The sequence below is a fragment of the Squalius cephalus genome (genome assembly GCF_949319135.1).
Source record: "Squalius cephalus genome assembly, chromosome: 5".
Classification (NCBI taxonomy): domain Eukaryota; kingdom Metazoa; phylum Chordata; class Actinopteri; order Cypriniformes; family Leuciscidae; genus Squalius; species Squalius cephalus.
Window position 1 is genome coordinate 19,929,056 of NC_137126.1, and position 22,636 is coordinate 19,951,691.

Sequence of the window (22,636 nt, forward strand, 5' to 3'; positions counted from 1 at the left end):
AAATGCATGTGTATTGTTGGCCAAACTTATGTTTGCAAAATCTTGTTACATTGTACAATTACAGTACAAGTACACGTGTTGACAATTAGGGTATTAAGATGTTATTATTCGTTTTTTATTGTTTTTAATATTTAATATAAAAAGCACGAGTCAGCATTTCACATAACCAAACATGAACCCTTTTCCAACCCAATACTCGTGTCTTCCACGTCAATAGGTGGCGATGTTGTACATGTTCCCTGTAGAAAAACCGCTCACTGTCGGACAGAAGCAGACCCGTGAGAACTGCTGGATATTAGTATTGTCATTTCTAAAATACAGTAACGAATTAAGGTTTATAACAGAATAATCGACAATAATTACACGGAACCGTTTACTTTGAATACCTTTTACTTTATTCAGTACTTCTTCTCTTGTAATGTTGAGCTCAGTTATTTAGCAGTTACAGTCTGCAGGATAGTTTACGTCTCTGGTCAAGTTGATTTGTAAGTTAACATGTCCAAACACAAGACGAAAAAGCTCATCATTGAAGATGGTACGTGTCAACCTGCTTGTCTTTTGCTCTTTCTATAAACCAACATGATAATAATGCAGCACAAGTTCTCTGTCTTGAATAGGTTGCAGAGTATTCTTGAAATCTTTATTTTTAATGTCTTTTGTGCACATGGACGAATTTACTTTCAGATGAGCCAAAGCATCACGACCTGAATCCATTTTCTTTCAAAGAGTTTATCAGAAATAAGAACCAGCAGCCATGTACTACAGAAGACACAGAGGTGAGGAAGAAGATTACAAAGGCATTGTCACCTTGGATAGTTTTTAGATTTTTAGATGTATATGAATGTGTATTAGGTGTTCAGGTAACTTCGTGTAACAACTCAAGATGCAGAGACAATCTATCATAAGTATGTTTAAAAATGGCCATTATGTCAATACATACCTCTGATCACCATTTTACTTGAGTAGTCCTGTGGTGTGATTGATTTCCCAAAGGTATATGATGGTGTATGCCACGTCAAGCAGGACTATAACACCTCCATAGATTTTGCTACCAAGGGGCCTTTCTTCACAGACCCCTCTGTGCTCTCTCAACCTTCTGAAAGCGAACATGAGGAGACATGGATTGAAAGCTGCCACCCATCAGCACTTGAAGGTTCTCATGACTTCCAGCTATGTGGGACTTCAGACCACAGCGCTTACTCTGAGCAGTCGTCTCTGTGCAGTGATGAGAGGGAAGCAAATGAGACCGAATGGGAGCTGGGTCAATCTGACTTCCTGCCAAAGGAACACTTAGGAAGAAGCAGCACAGGAAGCTATGAGGGGGATGAAGAGACTTCAGCGATTGATGTTTCTTTCCGTTCTAAGAGGAACAATGCTAAAATTGGCACAAAGCATGCTCAACAGGTATGTTGTGTACATGGTGTGAGTACTTTCTGCACACACATGAGCTTACATTATAATTGGTGCTTTTTTCAAAATAAATGTTTCTCAAGTCGACGCGAAACTGAAGTAGTGATAGTCTTTTCTTCCTTATTGTGATGTATATTTGAATGAAACGGCTTCTCGAACAAGAAAAGCTGTTGAGTTTGCCCATCTGGAATTGATTGGATGGTTGTGGTTTGCTATTGGTCGATTTCATGTGAGTGACAGGTTGTCCCGCCCTCACACCAGTAAACTTATCATCAGAGAAGAAAAGAGATGTCATTATTCCATTCTCCATTTTGATTTAATGTTGACTTTAATGTGTTTTAGCTCAGAGAAGAAAATTCTCTTCTCCGAAAACAAATCAAAGAACTCCTTAGAAGATCAGAAACTGACTCCAGAAGGTAAGGCTCTTTACACAGAATGTAATGTATTTATGCAAATTACTTACAATGATTCTGAGGTAATTAATGGACTGAAGTGTGTCAGTATTGCTGCTGTGTAATTAAAGATCATTGGTTGCTTCTATAGTTCTTATGGTTAAACTTTCCAATTTGTAATAGGATCGAACAACTCACAGATGAGTTGCACAACAAGAAGTTACAGGAGGAGAGAGAGGCTAAGGCTTTGGAGACGATGGTGCAGTCAGTAGAACAAAACCTTCAGTTAATGACGGTATAAAGAATTGTCATTCATATGACAGATTTTGTTTTATTAAGGTTTAAAAAATAAGATGAAGATGTTTTATCCTTACTGCACTCAAGAAATTTCAATTCTGTTTTATCCAATACAGAAGCGGGCAGTCAAGGCTGAAAATAGTATTTCAAAATTGAAACAAGATCTACAACAACTCCAGGTTTGACTTCTTTCCATATGCACAAGCACACTGAAAAAGCACACTATGTACATTATAATGGTGTATTTATATGTGTATATACCACTATATATATACTACTATATAATATGTTTGTGAACTTTGTGTGAATTTGTGATCAAAATGACTGTCACTTCTGTTTTTGTTCAGATTAAAACTCCACCTTTATGATTAGTTTATCGTTTTCTTCTCAGAGCCAGCTTGAAGGATATAAATGTGAAAATGAAAGGCTTAGAAATGGAGAAACTACAGCCTTAACCACAATGAGACACAATGCACAAGTAGCCTCTGAGTACCTTAACAAAGCAGCTCAAGATGCAGAGACTTCTATCAAGTATGGTTAACAGTGACAATTACCTTTGAGTTCTTCTCTTTTAATAATGGTCAGAAATGTAAATGAATCAAATCATTGCACTGAAAGTGTTGTGTATGTTTACAGGCAGTTGCTGACAGGAAGAGAGACACTCTATTTTGTATCCCAGTTATTGACCTCCATTGACAAGATCACCGAGATTCACGATTAAGTGTTTCCCTCTCACTGTGCACTATAGACCCAACTGTGGTACTTCATTGTTTATTATTTTATTCATCAACTTCATTAACATCTGTTTAGGTTTTATGAAATGGCAAAATGAGGTGTGCTAGGCCAAATAATCCCAAAATGAAGCTCTAGCAGGAGTTTAAGCATAAAGATACTTAAGTGCACCAATTAGTGCCTTGGATTCTCTTACCAAAATCAAAGCTCTATGTTGTAGTAGTTTATTTTCAAAACCTTTTGCACTTTTGTCAAATAAGTCCTTTCTTAAAATTCTATTACATAATATTTACAAGATTTTTTGTATTTCATGATTGTATATTGATATATATATATATATATATATATATAAAAATTAACTCATTTTTATAGTTCTGCTGTTTTAAATTACAGCATTTTAGTTAATTGTTTATTTAAACAACACTTTACTAATCAGCATTGAAGTGCCTTATATTTGCCTTATATGCCATATATATATATATATATATATATATATATATATATATATATATATATATGCCTTATATATAATGTTCTTTATTGACTTAATAAAGAAGTTTTTTAATCATATGGCCCTATTGTTCTTTTAGAATTCAACACTTAGTGTCCTGAAATTGCATTTAATAGATGCTAAATCATAAAACCATTTTATTATATACAATTTGATATACAGTGGTTGCCAAAATTATTAGAACAGTAAGATCTTTTTTAATGTTTTAAAAGGTGTCTCTCCTGCTCACCAAGGCTTCATTTATTTGATCCAAAATACAGCAAAAACAGTAGTATTGTGAAATATTTATACAATTAAAAAAAACTGTTTTCTATTTGAATACATTTTAAAATGCTATTTATTTCTGTGTTGTCAAAGCTGAATTTTCAGCATCATTAATTCTTCAGTGTCACATGATCCTTCAGAAATCATTCTAATATGCTGATTTGATGCTCAAGAAACATTTATTATTATTATCAATGTTGAAAACAGTTGTGTACAATTCTCTTTCAGGATTATTTGATAAATGGAAATAGAAAGTTCAAAAGAACAGCATTTATCTGAAATGGAAAGCTTTTGTAACGTTATCACTATAAAAGTTTGGGGTCAGTAAGAACGTTTTTTTTTTTTCTTTTTAGAAATTAATAATTGTATTCAGCAAGGATGCATTAAGTTGATCAAAAGTGACAGTATAGACATGTATTATGTTGCAGATAAATGCTGTTCTTTTGAACTTTCTATTCATCAAAGAATCCTGAAAAGAAATTGTACACAACTGCTTTCAACATTGATAATAATAATAAATGTTTCTTGAGCAGCAAATCAGCATATTAGAATGATTTCTGAAGGATCATGTGACACTGAAGACTGGAGGAATGATGCTGAAAATTCAGCTTTGATCACAGGAATAAATTACATTTTAAAATATATTAAAATAGAAAACAGTTATTTTAAACTGTAAAAATATTTCACAATATTACGGTTTTTGCTGTATTTTGAATCTAATAAATGAAGCCTTGGTGAGCAGAAGAGACTTCTTTTAAAATTAAAATAAAGATGTACCATTCTAATAATTTTGTCCAACTCTGTATTTTGAACATACAATATTTATGCTAAATATTAAAGCAATAAGTGTTCATTTAATGTGCATTTAACACAACAAAATAAAATCCTTTTTTTCCCGATGGTGAAGGGTCGATGAAGGCCGGACTTTTATTATGAAGTGTCAGTGAAGATGACGCACAATTACCGCGCGCTTCGTGTTTTTATACGCATGACGTTCTATGCACGAATAATAGTTTTATCAGGGAAGAATCATTCTTAACAGTTTGAATAAGTTTATATAAATTAAGGTGATATTTGAAGTCAGTCATTAAAATCAATGACTTTGATGTAATAATAATTGTAAATCTAGTTCAAAGACCCCAAGTGCACTCTTTGTAAACATGCGGCTGTACAGTTAGATTTGAGTGAGACATTCAGATACGCGAGCAGTGATGCTACAGGATACAGTAGAAGAGCTGCAATACTGAAGCAGACTTATGCATTAAAAGAAAGCTAATGTAAGTGCATGTCCACACACGGCGAAAATTGTGCAGTGCTATGTCCAGTAATCTAAAAAAGTTGGGTTTTCAGGTTTCATCTTGTCTAAAATGGCATCGGATGACTTGCTTGCGAAGAGGGAAAAAATCCAGAGGGAGATTTTGGCTCTTGAGAGTTCTCTAGGTGCAGACAGCAGCATCATAGACCTACTGTCATCTGACAGCAACAGTGGTGAGTCACTGTCTCTTAAACACTGTTTTTGGACATCCCATCCCATCACATTAACACAACCATGACGCCCCCAAATGCTGTCTAGTTAGTAGATATGCATCTTACTGGGACTTGAGAAACGGCCTATCTTGGAAATATGTAAAATCATAGATTGCTGTATTATATAATGTTCAATTTATAAGTAAATCATTCATTAAACTTGTTCACAAAATGTTCTAAATGATTCGGTAGTGGTCTATTGATGAGTTAATGAAGTGATTACCTGGAATGGTCATGGGAAAAAGTTGGGGGCTGTGTTTCTGACTTGTGTTCTGTGTTAATGTCATATTATGTTTCCATGACAGATGATGAATCTGATGACAGTGGGCCTGTTATTGAAGGATTGGTAAGAATCTAGAAAGCCGCCTGGTTAATACAACACACTCTAGAATGAAATGTCATTTTTTAATAAAAAATATGATTTGCTTGTAACTCCCTCTTGAAGCATGATGACTTGGAGACAGAGAGGCAGCGGATTCAGAGGGAGATCGAGGAGTTGGAAAATACACTTGGTGCTAATCCAGCACTGGCTAACGTATTGCAGGGTAAATATAATATTATTCTGAATATACAGTGATTTTCATCAGCTTAAAACAAATTAGCCTTCACATTCTCCATGGGCACTTTTGCTGAAATTAGTGGGTTGCTTTTAAATATTTGACACGTAATCTGATAGGTCAGTAGTGTTTCATCATAGGGTCTTGCTTCTAATCAACCTTTTTTTTTTTTTTTTTTTTTTTTTGTGAAACAGACAGTGAACATGGAACTGATTCTGTGAGTTACCGCTTTGCTTCCTTCATACATGCTTTTGCTGCTATTTATTTATTTATGCACATTTTCTCATTTAAAAAAAAATGCTTATACAATTGTTTTACGTTCATTAGAGTGATGAAGACAGTGACGAGGATGATGATCAGTTGGATCTCCCGCAAAATGTGGAGACTTGCCTGCAAATGAATTTAGTCTATCAGGAGGTGCTGAAAGAGAAACTATCTGAGCTGGAGAAGCTCCTCAAAGAGAATCAACAGCAACAGGTGAACAACAAACATCTGGGCATCAAACATCTGTAGTTCTTTGAAACTGTGTTTTCATGCTACTCGATTGCATGAGTTAAATTACACTATCACTCATTTAAAGCTGACTGTATCTCCACAGAAAGAGATTGAGGCTCAGCTCTCTGGCCCAAGCACATCTAGCTCCTCCGCACAAGGACTTCCCTCTCAGAAACTCTTTCTTGGATACTTCATGAAGCCTTACTTTAAAGACAAACTCACCGGTCTGGTATGTGATGAAAGTAATACTGGAAATATGTATTTTTCTGGTGTCCGTGAAATCATGCATTTCAGTATCGTTATTGAAGTTATTTATTCTTTTTATTTGGCTCCAGGGCCCTCCATCAAATCCAGAAACTAAAGAAAGGCTGAGTCACGGTACCAGACCGATTGATGAGCTGAAAATAAGAAGATGTATGTTTTAAGACATTGTGCTTGCTTCTTGTTACTTGAAGATATTTTTTTTTATATTTAAAAATAAAACATGTGGTAATGTCTTTCAGGGGAGGGTTGGCAGAAGACTTTGCTGTCTAACGCAGTCGCCACAGACATTATGAAAAGGATGCTACAACCCAAACTATCCAAGTGAGTTCCAGAAAAAGGAAAAGCAAACCTAAATATCTGGTTATTGTTGGCCTCGCTGTATATATATATTTGTATTACATTTTGAGAGCTTGCAATCCTCTGTGTTTTCATAGGATGGAGTATTTGAGTGCCAAGATGTCTAGAGTTGACGATGAGGGAAAAGAGGAGTTGAAAAAGCAAATTGAATTAATTGAGCAAGAAATTGCAAAAATAAGGTAAAGACATTTTAAGCACCTTGTCTCAGAGAAGATGTCCTGTAAGGTTGTACCTACACTTTTATTCAAAAGTTTAAGGTCAGTAAGATTTAAAAAAAAAATATATATATATAGACTATACATTTATACTGTTACAAAACATTTCAAATGAATGCTGTTCTTTTCTTCCTACTCATCAAAGATGCCTGAAAAAAAGTATCATCGTGGTTTCCACAAAAATATTAAGCAGCACAACTGTTTTCAATGTTAATTGTAAGAAGATTTTTTTTTCTTGTGCAGCAAATCATCATATTAGAATGATTTCTGAAGGACCATGTGACACTGAAGGCTGCTGAAAATGTACATTTTTAAAAACAATAAAAAAAAAACTTACAGACTTCAAACTTTTGAATGTTAGTGTACTTATTGTGCAATAAAATGTGTAATCAAACTCAATATCACCTTAGCACCCTGAAAGATGATCAGCTGGTGGGCGAACAACATGACGATCATGACTGGGAGAAAATATCAAATATTGACGTAAGTTATGTAGTTGTTTTATTGACGTGCAGCCACATACATCTTGTACTATCTTCTAACATACATTTCTCATTTTAAAAGCATGAAAAGACTTGTTTCTGTGTGGTAGTTTGAAGGTTTGAGACAGGCTGACGATTTGAAAAGGTTCTGGCAGAACTATTTGCACCCCTCCATTAACAAGTCGGTGTGGAAACAGGATGAGATTGATAAACTGAAAGGAATTGTAGAAGAATTCAATTGCTGCCATTGGGACAAAATCGCAGAGGCTCTTGGGGTAAGGATAGAGAAATTCATGCACTTTCAAAATAGCTTCTTATGTTAATATGGTGTGTATTACGGTTTTTAATTTTTAACATGTTTAACAATGCAACCTACCATTCATTTAATGTCTTTGACATATATATTTCTTGTTATTTCCCTTCCAGACCAACAGAACGGCCTTCATGTGCTTCCAGACTTACCAGCGCTACATTTCGAAGACTTTCAGAAGGAAAGAGTGGACACCGGAAGAAGACCAGATCCTCAAAGAACTTGTTGAAAAAATGAGAATCGGCAACTTTATCCCTTACATACAGAGTAAGACAGTTGGGTCTTCTTGAGTTCTCGTACTGGATGTGGCATATTTGTTCCTAAAGCAGATCATTCGGACTCTGATATCAGATTAGATGAGTCACATTCAAAGAAGAATAGGTGATATATAATGTAGATGTAATTTTTCTATGAATAGAAGAAAACCAATAAGGGAACTGTGAGGAATTTATTCACACATGATGTGTTCTTACATCCACCTGCACTTTTTTTAAATAGTTTATTTTATAATTTGTTTAAAATGCAAAAATGTGTTTTTTATGACAGGTTTAATTGATTAATGGTTTACTTTAGTTGTATTTTGAAAACAAGTATGTATCATAGGAGCCATATATTTGTAATATTTGTTATCTCCATAGTGTCATATTTCATGGTGGGCCGTGATGGATCACAGCTGTCATATCGCTGGACGTCCGTTCTGGATCCCTCTTTAAAGAAAGGTCCCTGGTCCAAAGAGGAGGACCAGGTATGGAACATAATTTAATTTTCTCATTTAATCAGGATTCTTACGTTGTTTAAAAAGTATGGAATTTGATTTGAGTAATTTGCAGGTCTAGATAACTATGGGAAAAAAAAGAAAACTGAGTTTCCAGACTATTGCCTGAATTCAGTTTTCTAAAATCTAAAATGTGTCATGGCCAATGTTTAGTGATCCTTTAGTGATTGTTGAACACGACTGAATGTATTCAAGATGCAGATTTTCACTACACCAAACTGTCTGTCTTTACCATAAGGTAAAGGTGGTTCTTTTGAGCCACACTAAATGAACGTGTGTGTGCCACCCAAACCAGCAACAGATAAAGGAGCAAACGATTATCTAGATCAGTTTTACTTTGCTGCTAGGCGATCGTGCAACATCAAACCACATTTACAGTGTCAAACTGATGTGTCAGAGGTAAAGAACAGAGGTTATTAAGTGTTTTAGGTACTTCATCATGTAAGCACAGTTTATTACTTCGAGAAAACCAATGAAAAAAAAGAGAAAATTAAAAATATTTATAGATGACTATATAATGCTAAAAATAATGCTCTATGAACCATTTATGTTAAATATAATGGTCTGAAAAAAGTATGGAATTTTGAAATGGAAAATGTGAAGGAACTCTGTTTAATAAATTAGAAACAAAGGCTTTTTTATCACTGAAGACACAATGTTTCAGTTTTAATATCTGTTGCAGTCACACATGCATGTCTTTTTGCTGTTCCTTAACCTGCTAAAATCACACGTGTTCACTAATTTGACTGACTTCTCTCACATCAGTTGTTGCGGAATGCTGTCGCAAAGTATGGCACCAGAGAATGGGGAAAAATCAGAATGGAAGTGCCTGGCAGGACCGACGGTGCTTGTCGTGACAGGTATGACACATTTCAGAAAAAAAGTTAATTTATGCTCTGCAACTAATGTTTCAAAATAACGTCCCTGAAATCATCTCAACTCCTAAATCGAACTTGCTGGATTGACTCGTGCACTAAATGATAGCAATAAATGGTATGGTGTAAAAGATGTTTAGGCCAACTGGTACTTGATATGTAAATGTGAATATTTTTCTCACTTAGGTATTTGGATTGTCTTCAGGAGAATGTGAAAAAGGGGCCTTGGAGCAAAGAGGAGGTGGAACTACTAAAACAGAAGGTGGAGAAATATGGTGTTGGTAAGTGATTTCCCTCTTAAATCTTTTTTTTTTTTTTTTTTTTTTGCATATTTGATATACACTACCGTTCAAAAGTTTGGGGTCAATACAATTTTGTTTTTTAAATACATTAACAAATAAGGCTCCTGCAAGCCTTTTACATATGTTCTGGGCATGCCCAAGTTTGTACAACTTTTGGAAATCGATTTTTGATGCATTTTCAGAAATAATAGGATTACCAATAGACCCATCTCCTTTTATTGCTGTATTCGGTGGTACAGCACAGAACATGCGCCTAAGTAGTTAAATAATTGTAAAATGTTGGCCTTTTGCACACTACTTGCCAGAAGATTAATATTGTTTAAATAGAAAGACCCTATTCCCCCCACTTTTCATTGGATTAAGGACATCATGCAATATCTAAAACTAGAACAAAATAAGATAGGGTCTACCCAGAGATTTTATCTGGCAACCTTTCTTGTCATTTGTTGAAAAATTCAAGTTGGGAATACAGTCCCAAAATATGTGTAAGGATGATAATAGAATGTTAATGTTTTTTTACAATGTAATTGATGCTTCATGTCTAATGGGTAGAGGGATGGTTTGTGTTGGGGTTTTGACTGGATATTCTGTATTGTGTTGGTTTTTGTGTTTTCTTCCCTTGTATATTACAAAATCTTAATTAAACAGACCTTGTTAAAAAATATATACATTTACAAATATATTAACTTGAGCACTAAATATGCATATTAGAATGATTTCTGAAGGATCATGTGACACTGACGACTGAAATAATGATGCTGAAAATTCAGCTTTGTCATCACAAGAAAAAAATACATTTTAAAATATATGAAACCAGAAAAAAACTTTATTTTAAATTGTTCTAATATTGCACAATATTACTGTTTTACTGTATTTTTATCAAATAAATGCAGCCTTGGTGAGCACAAGAGATTTCTTTTTAAAAAACATAATCTTTTTATCAGTACTGTATCTAAATAACGTTAAATGACCATTACATCAAAGCCTGTTCAAGATGACTCATCATGACTAATTTAAATCATGTTTTGTTTTTAACTATATGAATATGGAGCAAATCTGTGTTCAACATTTTGAAATGACTCGTGCAAAGAGAACTTTTAAACCAACAGATTTTATTTGACTTTTACTTTTGAAGTCAAGCTTTGACCTCACTGCTAATTGGTTCATGTTTAGTGTGAACATTGCAGCTTTGACACTGGTAGACAACCTCACAATGACAATAGTCATTTTCAATCTAGAGACTGTGTCAGCCTTCAAAAGAGCTCTAACCACTCACTTGTATTGCTTACTGTATCCTAAAGACTCTAAATTGTCTTTATCAATTGAATTTTCCAGGCAAGTGGACTAAGATTGCCTCAGAGATCCCAAACCGGATTGACTGCCAGTGCTTGAACAAGTGGAAATTAATGACAAAAACTGTAAGTTCATTCTTCAGTATGTCTTGCAGCATTCAACAAGAATAAATATCATGAATATTCAAACACACTGTTGTTATTTCTTTGTTTAGAGTCAAAATAAAGGCATAAAAAGAGAAATGAAGCAAACAACAGGACAACAAACAGCAAAAAGACGAAAAGTGTCAGGAAGAAAAATTAAAACGGAGATCTACTCCAGCTCTGAGGATGAAAAACCGCTGAAGTACACGGACAGTGATGATGATGATGATGATGATGATCATCAAGATCTTCCCTTAGTCGAAGATGTGGAAATACCAAAAAAGGACTATGTACAGCCAGATATGAAGAAATGGATACCTATGAACACACTGCTTATTCCTCAAAGAACTCTCAGGACAGCGTGGGTCCGTCTTCCCACCAATGAGGAGGAACTACAGGAATCCACTAAAGAATCTGGGTTAGGCCGCATTCGGTCAAAGGACAGCAAGTGTCCGAAAGTCAGACCCATTTTGGTGCGCAACACCATCCTGAACCGTTTTGGAAACATGGAACGAACTTATGTGGGTATGAATCCTCCTGTTCTGCAGAGCCAGGTAAGACGTTTACTTTCTTCATTCTCTTTTCTTTGCAGATCAATGTAGATTTATATGTTCTGCAGTTCTTCTTTCTAAAATGAATTTCTTTTCATGCATGCAGACGGACGATGAGAAGGCCATGATCAAGGTGGCAGGGATTGATGTTAGAGACTTCATGCAGTGGAAGGGAGCATTGGTAATAAAGACATGTGGTTAACAGAGATGATGCTAGATGTTACATTTGTAGTAAATACCATAAGGCCATTATATTATTAATATTTGTTTAAACTAAGGTAATAGAAAATGGTTGCCACTTGCCAAAAGCAATGGTAGCCTTAAAAAAATAAGTATGATATTGTAAAGACAATATGCTGCCTTAACAGTCTTAAATCTGAATAATATTATTTAAAGTTACATTTGGAAAAGTATATACTTTGTTGATTATCAACTTTTTAGAGTCCAGGAAATGAAAAGAACGTCCAGGGATGTCCAGGAAATAAAAGGAAAAGAAGGCTGGTTCAGGACATGTTCAGCCTTAAAAATGACCTCCTGAAAGCTATAACCCCATGGATTGGTAATGTGATCCTGCCTCCACCAGTGAAAGACAATACATTTTGCGAAGGTACAGACCCTTGTTTCACTTTTGACAAAACAACTGAAAATATGTGGTTTAGTTATAAGCAGGCCTGCATGGAGTATGCACAAAAAAACTTAATTTGTATTTCTTGATCAAACTTGCACTTCTTCTGAAACGACTTGTCAGGCAGATTACTGGATAATGATACCAATAGCTAAAGTGATGTTAAAGCATTGTTTTAGCGACCTCAGTATTCTTGTCTTCAGATTCCATGTGGGCCTAGTTATGAGCGAATAGTTCAATGCATATGTTTTTGTTGTCAGTTATTCATCAATAACCACTTTACAGGTGATATTGTTGGAATAAAAGCAGCCGACATCCCTCTCCAAAAGACATCAGTGCTTTTATTTTACATCAAAGTAAGCCTAACATCTTTGTCAACATTTATGATGAAATAAAAGAAACGAAGATTACAGGGTTTTACATGGTTTTGTTTTATGTCTGAAAACAGGCTTTTCACATAGATGTCATGGGTTGCAGAAATGTCATTGAAATTGAGCAAAAGAAAGGCTTTAAGGTATTTATTTATCAATCCAGCATCTTGCGTTTATTAGCGTAGTTGTCATACTTTGTTGTAGGGTTGCCTTCGACTAAGAATTGTCTAGTTGGGGGCAGCCCTGCTTTGTTTCTGATATGCTTAAAAATATGCAGTGTTTTTAAAAACAAGTTAATATCTCGAAGATTAGTGTTCTATCAGTGTTGTCAATTGTTCTCTCTTGTGTCAGTTTTTCCAGAAGCCTATTGCTATATGTAAGCCGAGAACAGGTATCTAAGTTTTATATTTATCCATTTTAAAGTATTGAAATAAAATAGCAAAACTACAACATTCAAAGAGCTCCAGTTATTTCTGTCAAAACATGCATAATGTTAATCTGTCGTTCCTATGGTTATATAGATCCTCCTAAAACAGTGGCAGCGATGCTTCAGGAAGCAAACCAGAAAGCTGAACACAAGAAACCTGCAAAACCTCCTCAACATTCACCTCCCCTGCAGCCAGTTCAGCATCTTGACCCTCCCCAGTTGCCAGACAGGCAGATGATGCCCCCTGCTTTGATTCATCCCAACAATCTTGTCATTACACAGCCAAACATGCAGGAGGCAGTGCAACCTTTAATGCTTAAAGGACAGAAAACATCACTACTACCACAGTCACCACCGCAAGCTATATCACCAATTCCTCTAGCGCTACTACAACAGACACCAACAGCGCAACCCATCACAACCTCAACGTCCAAATCACCAAGTGTAGAGGACTCAAACAGTGTCCAATCTATGAAACGCACCCGCAAACCTACTGAGAAGGTCCAAGCCCTAATGGAAAAAGTTAAAGTTAAAAGTAAAAAAAAAAAGTCACCGAAACAAAAAAAGAGCAAAAACGTTGCTTTACCGACCATTACATTGCAGCCACAGCCAGTAAACTGGATTCTTACCCCCACCGGTTTGGTACAAGTAACTGGTCCACTTTCTGCCAATATCCCAAGCAACCAGATGCTGAGCGTGCCAAACAATTCCCTGCTAACTAACAGTACTTGTCCATTCACCTTAACCAATTTATACCCATCATCATCTGCCCTCGTTGTTGCTTCTTCCTCTGTCAATCCTGGCCTTATAAGTTCTTCGGTCTCGAATGCCTCCAGCTTTACCCAAAAGACTTCCTCCGCTATGAACATTAGTCCCAGAGGTAATAATTCATGCATCCAGATGCCTCCTTCAACTACAACTAGTTTAGTATTGAACCAAAGTATGTTATCCCAAGCACCTACAAAAGTTGACCAGAGAGGTTCTCATGTTGAATCTACAAAGAACTCATCAGACTCCTCCTCTGATGAAACCATTGTAAGGCAATGTCAGTCATCTCCATCAACAGGTCCCCGTGCATCTCATGCTGCTTTCAGCATTCTTCCGGTTCCCTTGACTGTGCCAGCTTTGGCTAGTGGACCAACAAATGAAGTGGCAAAGCCTTGTGTCTTTTCTGAAAATGGCTGCTTTCCTGTGAGAACTAGTCAGCTGCCAACCGTCATCCAACAGAAAAGTTTGCCCGTCACAAGATTGAGACCCCTTTGTGCTTCTAGAAGACCTTTACGTTTGGCTCCTGTCCCTCAGATTGTAGCTCCATCATTTCATGTTGTTGCTCCATCACCTCAGTTTGTAGCTCCATCATTTCATTTTGTAGCTCCGTCACCTCAAGTTGTAGCTCCATCACTTCGTATTGTAGCTCCATCACCTCAGGTTATCGCTCCATCACTTTGTGTTGCAGCTCCTTCACATCATGTTGCATCTCCTTCACCTCGTGTTGCAGCTCCATCAGTAGTACCTCAAATCACAACATCAAATAATCAATCGATCTCTATTCCTGATCCTCCCTCTGATGGTGTGAGCTTCGATCCTCACTTGATATTTCCTGAGCAGTCATCTGAAGTAGATGACTGGATGAATGGAAAAGGTGGAATTCCGATACCTCATCTAGAGATGTCTTTGCCTTACCTTCCACCGTCTGCCGCCAGCATCAAAACACTGACTTCTTTGCTCAAAGCTAAACAATCTCTGCTTACAACTGCAGTGAAAAGCCTTCCAGTTGAGTATCAAAATGACATAGGAGAAGAAGCTCAAGTAGCTGCCATCCGCAAAATGATTGCCGAAAGGTTTGCCTCAAATCCAGCGTACCTGCTTTTCAAGGCTCGTTTCTTGTCGTGCTTTACCTTACCAGCTCTTCTGGCCACCATAAACCCATCTGAGAATGAGAAATGTCAGTCATCCACAGATAACAATGCTGATGATGATGATGATGATGAAGAGGTCTTGCATTTATCACAGAGGGAAAAAAGAGTTCACCCACCAGCTGCAGTAAGTTGCGCTTAACATTGAAGCAACCTTTGTTTGTTTTTTTGTTTTTTTTGCTAATGTATTTTTCTCTTTCAGAAGATTGAGCTTAACATGAATGAAAACGAAGCATCAGCAAAACAGTTCTCAGGAATCATTACATAAAGGCAAAGGAGTTGACGTCAAATTACATAGTTGTTCACATTGCATCAGTTGTTCAATTTCCATACCATGCAATTGTTCACCAGTGCTAATAGCTTCAGATTCTGTTGAATCTATCTGACTTTTTATTAGTTTAAGGGACCAGTCAGAAATTGTGTTCTTAGCACTGATTTATTTTACTCCATCCACATGTTTTGTTTGTGTCTTGGCAATTTTCTTGGGAAAAAAAAGACACTGAATTTGCACTGACCTGTTGTTAAATTATTCTTAAATTATTTTATACTTTTGTTTTGTTGCTGTTATTGTTTCTTGAATAAATTATGTAGAATTGTGAAATGTCTTGTCATTTATGTCTGTATTATAAGCGTTTATAATTTTTATGCTTTTATATTATGTGATCATAATGTGCAACTTATAGAATCAAAAAGTATGACAGTTTTGCAAATCGTAAATTAATAATATTATAATAAATGTTTTGGTATGTTCAAAACCACTTGATAAAAGTATGGCATTTCATGAATTGAGAAATTCTTCCTTGATCTTTTGACATGAAAGAGGTCATTGCACTATACAAACATCCTGTAAGTTTCAGAACTCTTCAGAAAAATTTTGATAGAGTTCCATATGTAATACTTATTTCACATGCAAAAATGTTAGCCAATCATAGCAGTGACCGTTTACATTCAAGTCTCACAGCAGACACGCCCCTTCTAACAGAGCGTTCAAATCAGTCTAAAATCAGGGAAGAATATGGCCTTTTATTTCTAAATTATGACCATTTTTGCTGTAAAAATCATCCTACCATTATAAGTGCACCTCAGGAAATTGTATAAAATAAAATAAAAAATTCAGTTCATGACCCCTTTAAGGTGCATTCTCATAAAAAAAGTTGGGGTTTTTCAAAACTACCAAAAGAATGATAGTTTTTAAAAATGTGTTTAAGTTCATGGACACTCACAGTAGCCAGTAGCCTGATAAACCTCAAAGCGACTGCCAAATTAAGATCATAGACACGCACTGAATAAATTATACAAGGACTGTAAATTCTTTAGAAAATGTCAAAAAACTTTGCATACTGTACTCATTCTGCAACCAAATGCCACCATAGTACAGAGCCCCTAAAGGGACAGGAACGATATCTGGCAAAATACTTTTGCGTTCTTGTAAATGTTTTCACCATGTCCCTTTAGCGGCTCCGTCGGACAATGTATTGCAACACCAAAGATTTATTGTGAAATAGAGGGAAATAAAAAGACTGCACTGACAACTGGAAAAAGGGAACTGCTGCCACCAAAGTGCTCACTGAACTTCATTTCCTTTTTGAGTTTACACACCAGCCAAATGTGTAATGTGCATTTGACCTTAAAGCTTGCCATCAAACAACTCTTATCAAGCCAACAGAGAGCTAGTGTCAGTCATGTCTGATGGCGCAGGAGTTTTGGAGGTGGAAGAAGACGATGAGTGCTGGGCACGGCTGGAAGACTACAGAATGCTTCTCATCAAGACCATTGAGCCCTCAAGGATAACACCTTATCTGAGACAGTGTAAGGTGCTGAGCAGCGAGGACGAGGAACAGATCTACAATGACCCCAGTCTGGTTATCAGACGCCGAAAAGTTGGTAAGAGGTTTCAGACCACCTAAAGTTTAACTGTTAGGATTTCAGACATTAAATATGCTACAAAATGTTGTTGAAAGGGATATTTACTGTGAAATTCAAAGCTTTCAATCTTATTTTCTAAGCATATATTCTTATCTTAACACCCCAGGTATCTAGATATTTATATAGACTTCAGGAATGAGTATTTTTATTCACTTTTAGGGGTGCTGCTGGACATATTACAAAGAACTGGCGTCAAAGGATATGAGGCATTTTTAGAGAGTTTGGAGCTGGACTACCCAGATGTGTACCGCAAAATCACTGGCAAAGAGCCTGCTAGGGTCTTCTCCGTACTAATTGGTGAGTTGTACATTTTTTATTTATTCATTTAGCATACACTTTTTTAAATGTATTATGTCATGTAAAAAAAAAAAAAAAATGTATGCAAAAGGATAATTGCTCTGATAACTTTTATCATCATAGACCTAAGGAGAATAGACTTAAATATTGCCAGGCTTTTTCTCTGAAGGTACTCCAAGGGGTCCTTAATAGGATATATAAACCATGTGGAATTTTATTTGTTAATTTTGGACACTTTACTAACCCCTGAGGCCACAGGAGAGGAGTTGTAAATGGTAGTGTAGGTCACGTGACAGTAACAACGTGACCACTGAAGAATGCCCGGATTACATTAATTCCACACACTTTCATGCTATATAGAACATACTTTTTACCAGTTAAGAAGTAATTAATTTAAAAGAAGTACCTCAGAAAGTACTGCATGTAATTTTAGATTTTAGTGACTTCATGCCTGAATGAATCACTGTTTTGAACAAATCCATTGTATGATTGATTCAATGACTCACAAAACAGTCACTTGTCGCCACCTACTGGTGTTACGATGTAAACTGCAGAAATAGTCACTGAAAATCCCCCAACTCGAATGCTGACAGTCTGTCTGGAAAATACACAGATGCAGATGATACACACAGTAAAAAGTCCCCATGCTGTTGTTGGAGCATCGCTCGGTCAATCAAATTTGAGTAGCCTACCGACACTAACTGTTTTATAAAATGCAGTAATGTTAGTATTCTAAATGAAATTTAATACAAAGTGTTAGAGGAAAATACTAGCTTTTTATCCTGAGTGTCCAGGAGTGATACTAGACCCCTTGATTATATTGTCATATGGCCTGTATAAAAACTTCTGCTTTATATAACTATATCTGTCCACCCAGACACTGCCGGCGAATGTGGCCTCACTCAGTTCCTCATGAGCGAGGTGTCTCGCCTACAGAAGCTCGCACAGGATGAACGGAGGGCGCGACTCGAAGCGTGTGCGCAGGCGGCGGAGCAGCTGGACACCATCCGCCAGCTGCAGCTGCGGGACAGCGAGCTTCACAAACAGCAGGACCGTGTGCAGCGCATCCGAGAGGAGCGTGAGCGCATATGCGAGGAAGCGCGTAAACTGAGAGACGAGAATTACCGACTGATGCACGATCTGACCCGACTGAGCGAGGAGAAGAACTGCGCGCTCATGTGTAACAGAGACCTCCAACTCGAGGTGATCAGTCATTCCTATTAGACATTCTCTGGTCATTCCATCAGGAGTCAGGAAACAGGAACATGTCCGGGTCATAGTTCAACACAAAATGTATTGATAGACATAAGAAATGTAATGCACTTGTTTATTTGTATTTATGGTTGTAACTGTAATGTTGATGTTGGGGAAGGGGCAAAGATGAAGAAAGTAGCCTATTAGATTAGATTAAATATCTTTTCTCTTTTTTCTTGTCTTTTCTCTCTTTGTATTTATGTCCCCCCTTTTTGGCCCTTTCTATAAGATTGAGAAATTGAAACACAGCCTAATGAATGCAGAAAGTAACTCAAAGATCCAACGGAAAAAGACAGTAACTTTGAAAAATGCCATGGAGCAGAGGCCGAGTCCAGAGATGATCTGGCAGCTGCAGAGAGAAAATGATCTTCTTACAGCTCGTGTACAAGAGCTTGAAAGTGCTTCCAAGGTAACTCAGCCTCACTTATCAGACTACACTAATCAAGATTAAAGATGACAACCACACACATTTCATTCACACAGGTCAAAACTCTGGAGCATGAAAAGCTTGATTCACAGTCATTTGAGGATTTAAAGCAACAAAGTCAGGCACACTACCAGGAGCTGGTGAATGATCTCTACAATCTCAGGAGAGATCTACATGATGCAGAAGAGTTGCGTGATAAGGTAACCTTTGTTTACATGCAAACTGGACAGAAGTGAATTCTGCTTTAATTTTTATTATGCTTTTCATATTATAACAATACTTTTTTGTTTTTCCTTTTAAATTTAAGTATCGAGAAGAGAAGGATGAGTTGGATCTGAAGTGCACAATGCTAAGAAAGGACTCCAAAATGTATCGTGATCGAATGGAAGACATTCTGAAGCAGCTGGAAGAGGTGATCAAAGAAAGAGACAAGGTATAAACAAACCTTTATCTTTGCATGACAGAGCATATCAAGATCGTGTTGTACTGTCTGGCCTACACTAGCAACACTAATTTAGCTGTTTCCCACAATCTGCACCGGAATTTAGAGGGTGTCACATGTGGCAGCAAATTAATATTGTGTTTGTGTTAATTAATATCAACACAAGGAAGACAAGGAAGTGTAATAAAATGAATATTATTAACAAAAAGATAGACGAGAGTAACTAACCACTACTAAAATGAATGGATAAGGAAATAAAGTACATAAGATTGCTGAATCCAGATGATTGAGTTGAGTGTTACTATGGCAGTTACACATATCTTATGGAAAGATAAGAAGAACCTTATTCTGTCTTCAACAAATAAACTGATTGATTATTACTGGCATCAGCTATACAAAATCTAATGCAAATTAGAGAATCATATACTCATTAGTAATTCAATACCAATGCCAAGGTGTCTGGAAAGTGATATTTACGTTATGATGAGTCCGGTGACAGCGATGTCTTCCAATGGTTGTGCTGGGCCACGCAGAAAGTGGGAAGAAAGGAGTTGGATTCTGTTTAAACAGCCTTAAACTTGAAGTGCTGCGGATGCTGATGGGAAGATTCAGACTATCTGGTACATGCAGATGGAGGATCCCTGAAGCTTGGTCGTTGTTTCTGTTTCTGTTTCTGATTCCAAACTCCCCGAAATTCCCTTCTTGCAGAACTTTCTTGCTTCTCTTTTAGAGATTCACAGTATTTTCCAACAAAACGCAACAAGAGTTTGAGAGTTTCTTTTAGCAACAACCACAACAATTTACTACAACAGCTTTTTTGTCTCCTGAGCAGGAGGGATTTGCAAATCGTCGCCTTTCCAATCTAGCAGTTCCAGATTAACCTAGGCCATGTGCTGAACACAGAGTCTCAGTTTTCATTGTCCACTGAAGGGAAACTTTTCCACAAATATGTGGAAAGGTGTTGCCATCCTGTTTGCCTGCTGTTCACTACAATGTTCTATCCACCTTATTTTTTTTAACGAAAACAAACTTATTTTAATGCATTGTTGGAATTATAACAGTATTTTACACTGGTTAGTAGAGCAAATATAGGTTCACCGTCTTCTGCACTTTGTTATTGTTCTAGTTATTTACCTATTGCGGCTAACGATTTGAAAGTCTCACACATACACAGAAAATAGCTTACTTCTGTGTTGTAAAATAAGATTTTTTGGTCATTTTAGTTTATATGAAGGCCATTCTCTATGGTATTCAATTGTATTAAATGTATCTGTTCTATGCATTTCATTAACTGCTACAATTGTATGGCACTGCCCATTTGACAGGCTATTTGTACAAGAGAGGAGTACCATTTGGAGAACTCAAAAAATCTCCAAGACAAGGACCAGTACCGCAAACAGATCCGGGAGATGGGAGAACGTTATGATGAACTTCAAGTCCAGTTGTTTCGAACTCAAGGAGATGTTCTTGCTCTTCAAGCAAGACTTCGCAAACAGAAAAACCCAATTCAAGCGGTATGTATGCTTGAAAACCGTTACATGTATGAATGGAACAGATGAAACATACATTAGTTTTTTTTTGTCACTCGTCACATTGTCTATATGCACAAAATGTATGACCACTGGGTTACAGTTTATAGTGAATAAATAGTAAGCTGATTATGATTTGTTTTATTCCTCAGAACTCAGAAGAAAGCTCTTTGCTCAGTTCATTTGAGGTAATTAAATGAAACTGATTTAAATGCAAAAACCCTCCAGAATTCACTGCAGTTATAAAGAATATATTATATTAGTCATCATCAACAGGGTTGTTTACTTTTTATCCACAGCTGAAAAGTCAAACTAGCGAAGAGGAGGCCAGGGAAAGGGGTGAAAAAGGTAACATTCTCTCATTTTCTCTATCAGATCTCATGCTCAAAAATAGATTGTTCTCACTTGTTAAGCATCGTTCCTTTTTTCTCACACAGATATGAGTGAAGAATCACAGAGCCAAACATCTGGCGAGTACAATGTAGGTTGTCTTTGTTGTGAATGTTTATGCATACGATGAAAGTGGCTTTATTTTTTTTAATTGCTTTTTTCATTCTTGCAGTCGTGTCTGTTTTCCGAGAGGATGTTCTCTGAAGAGGACGCCTCGGGTAACTGCAGAATTAAAGGAAAATGCAACTTCCATTACAGGAGGTTTGTTTTTTTATTCTTTCCTAGCCACAATTTAACCATTTAATTTAACCATTAAAGGTGGGGTTGGCAATTTCGGAGAAGCTAGCAATAGCAAGCTAGCTTTGAAAGTATGAGATCCCACCATCTCTTCAAAGCCACGCCTCCTCCAAAACACATGAACGCACACAGCCAGAGCAGAGTCTGCAAAGCGTCACGAGAGACGGCGTTAAAATGACCTCATGTCTCAAAGCACATAACATTACAATAATAATGAACGTAAACAACTTACAGACCTCTTAAATTCGGAACGAATGCAATGACTGGACGAACATTTTTTGGTCCTGAGACTTCCACAGACGATACATGTTAAAAAAAAATTGCCTACCCTACCTTTAAAGCAGAGCTACTGAGAGAAGTAATTACTGTGTTTCAGATCTTATTAAACGGAGTGATTTGTTCTTAAGCAATACTCCTAATGTGGTCTTGTACAGGAAACGTGCTTTAAGAACCAGAAAAATCACAGACAAAGAGAATGTGCCGTGCATCCTGGACAACACCACCGGGAGTGATACAGATGGGATGTGACAAACTGCTTTGGACAAGATGAAGAATTGTGGCCTTCTTTGAAAGCATATTAAAATACAATTGAACCACAATACAGCATTGTTCTGCATCCAGTGACTCATAAAACCTGATTAATATCATATCAATATCATAGTTTTTACTGTCCAAGTGTGTCCAGTCTGTTGTTATGACCTATGAGTCTGATCTGCCACAGTACAATCTTTCTGTTGTCTATTAATAAAATAAAATATAATATATTTTTATATATTTATTTTTTTCTTGAGCAATAACAGTTGAAATGTTTGAATTGTAGCCAAGACTTGGTATGTGCAGAAACTGACACTTGAAACTTTTTGATAAATAAACTTACCCTGAAAAATAGCATTATTACCTATATGCATGTGTGATATTCTTATTATTTTCATGAACTGTCTTTGTGAAATTTTTATGACATTTGAAAAATACAAAAATGCAGT

General features: G+C 36.5%; 3 protein-coding genes across 4 annotated transcripts; all 3 read left to right on the forward strand.

Moving 5' to 3' along the window:
- Positions 1-241: 241 nt before the first annotated feature.
- entr1 (endosome associated trafficking regulator 1) lies at positions 242-3,045 on the forward strand. Its single transcript, XM_079872915.1, has 8 exons — positions 242-535; positions 685-776; positions 994-1,404; positions 1,753-1,826; positions 1,986-2,097; positions 2,216-2,278; positions 2,491-2,630; positions 2,736-3,045. Exons 1-8 carry the CDS (start codon positions 496-498, stop codon positions 2,818-2,820), a joined length of 1,017 nt encoding a protein of 338 aa, XP_079729041.1. The 5' UTR covers positions 242-495; the 3' UTR covers positions 2,821-3,045.
- Positions 3,046-4,504: 1,459 nt separating this feature from the next.
- On the forward strand, positions 4,505-15,689 carry snapc4 (small nuclear RNA activating complex, polypeptide 4). Its single transcript, XM_079872916.1, has 25 exons — positions 4,505-4,883; positions 4,957-5,094; positions 5,439-5,479; positions 5,579-5,678; positions 5,885-5,907; positions 6,018-6,167; positions 6,289-6,414; positions 6,521-6,599; positions 6,689-6,770; positions 6,884-6,985; positions 7,432-7,504; positions 7,614-7,778; positions 7,930-8,080; positions 8,452-8,558; positions 9,354-9,448; positions 9,650-9,744; positions 11,101-11,183; positions 11,273-11,755; positions 11,859-11,933; positions 12,194-12,359; positions 12,663-12,733; positions 12,826-12,891; positions 13,100-13,139; positions 13,270-15,218; positions 15,294-15,689. The coding sequence occupies exons 2-25, from the start codon at positions 4,974-4,976 to the stop codon at positions 15,357-15,359; spliced, it is 4,509 nt and encodes a 1,502-aa protein (XP_079729042.1). The 5' UTR covers positions 4,505-4,883; positions 4,957-4,973; the 3' UTR covers positions 15,360-15,689.
- A 906-nt stretch (positions 15,690-16,595) lies between these two features.
- On the forward strand, positions 16,596-22,284 carry card9 (caspase recruitment domain family, member 9). 2 transcript variants are annotated; one of them, XM_079873053.1, is made up of 12 exons: positions 16,596-16,975; positions 17,177-17,314; positions 18,192-18,517; positions 18,798-18,977; positions 19,052-19,195; positions 19,303-19,428; positions 20,763-20,951; positions 21,119-21,154; positions 21,266-21,314; positions 21,404-21,447; positions 21,529-21,617; positions 22,088-22,284. In XM_079873053.1, exons 1-12 carry the CDS (start codon positions 16,774-16,776, stop codon positions 22,179-22,181), a joined length of 1,617 nt encoding a protein of 538 aa, XP_079729179.1. In that variant the 5' UTR covers positions 16,596-16,773; the 3' UTR covers positions 22,182-22,284. The 2 variants fall into 2 exon arrangements, with proteins under 2 accessions (XP_079729179.1, XP_079729178.1); XM_079873052.1 differs by having other exon boundaries at positions 16,753-16,975; positions 21,529-21,574; positions 22,088-22,184.
- Positions 22,285-22,636: the final 352 nt, after the last annotated feature.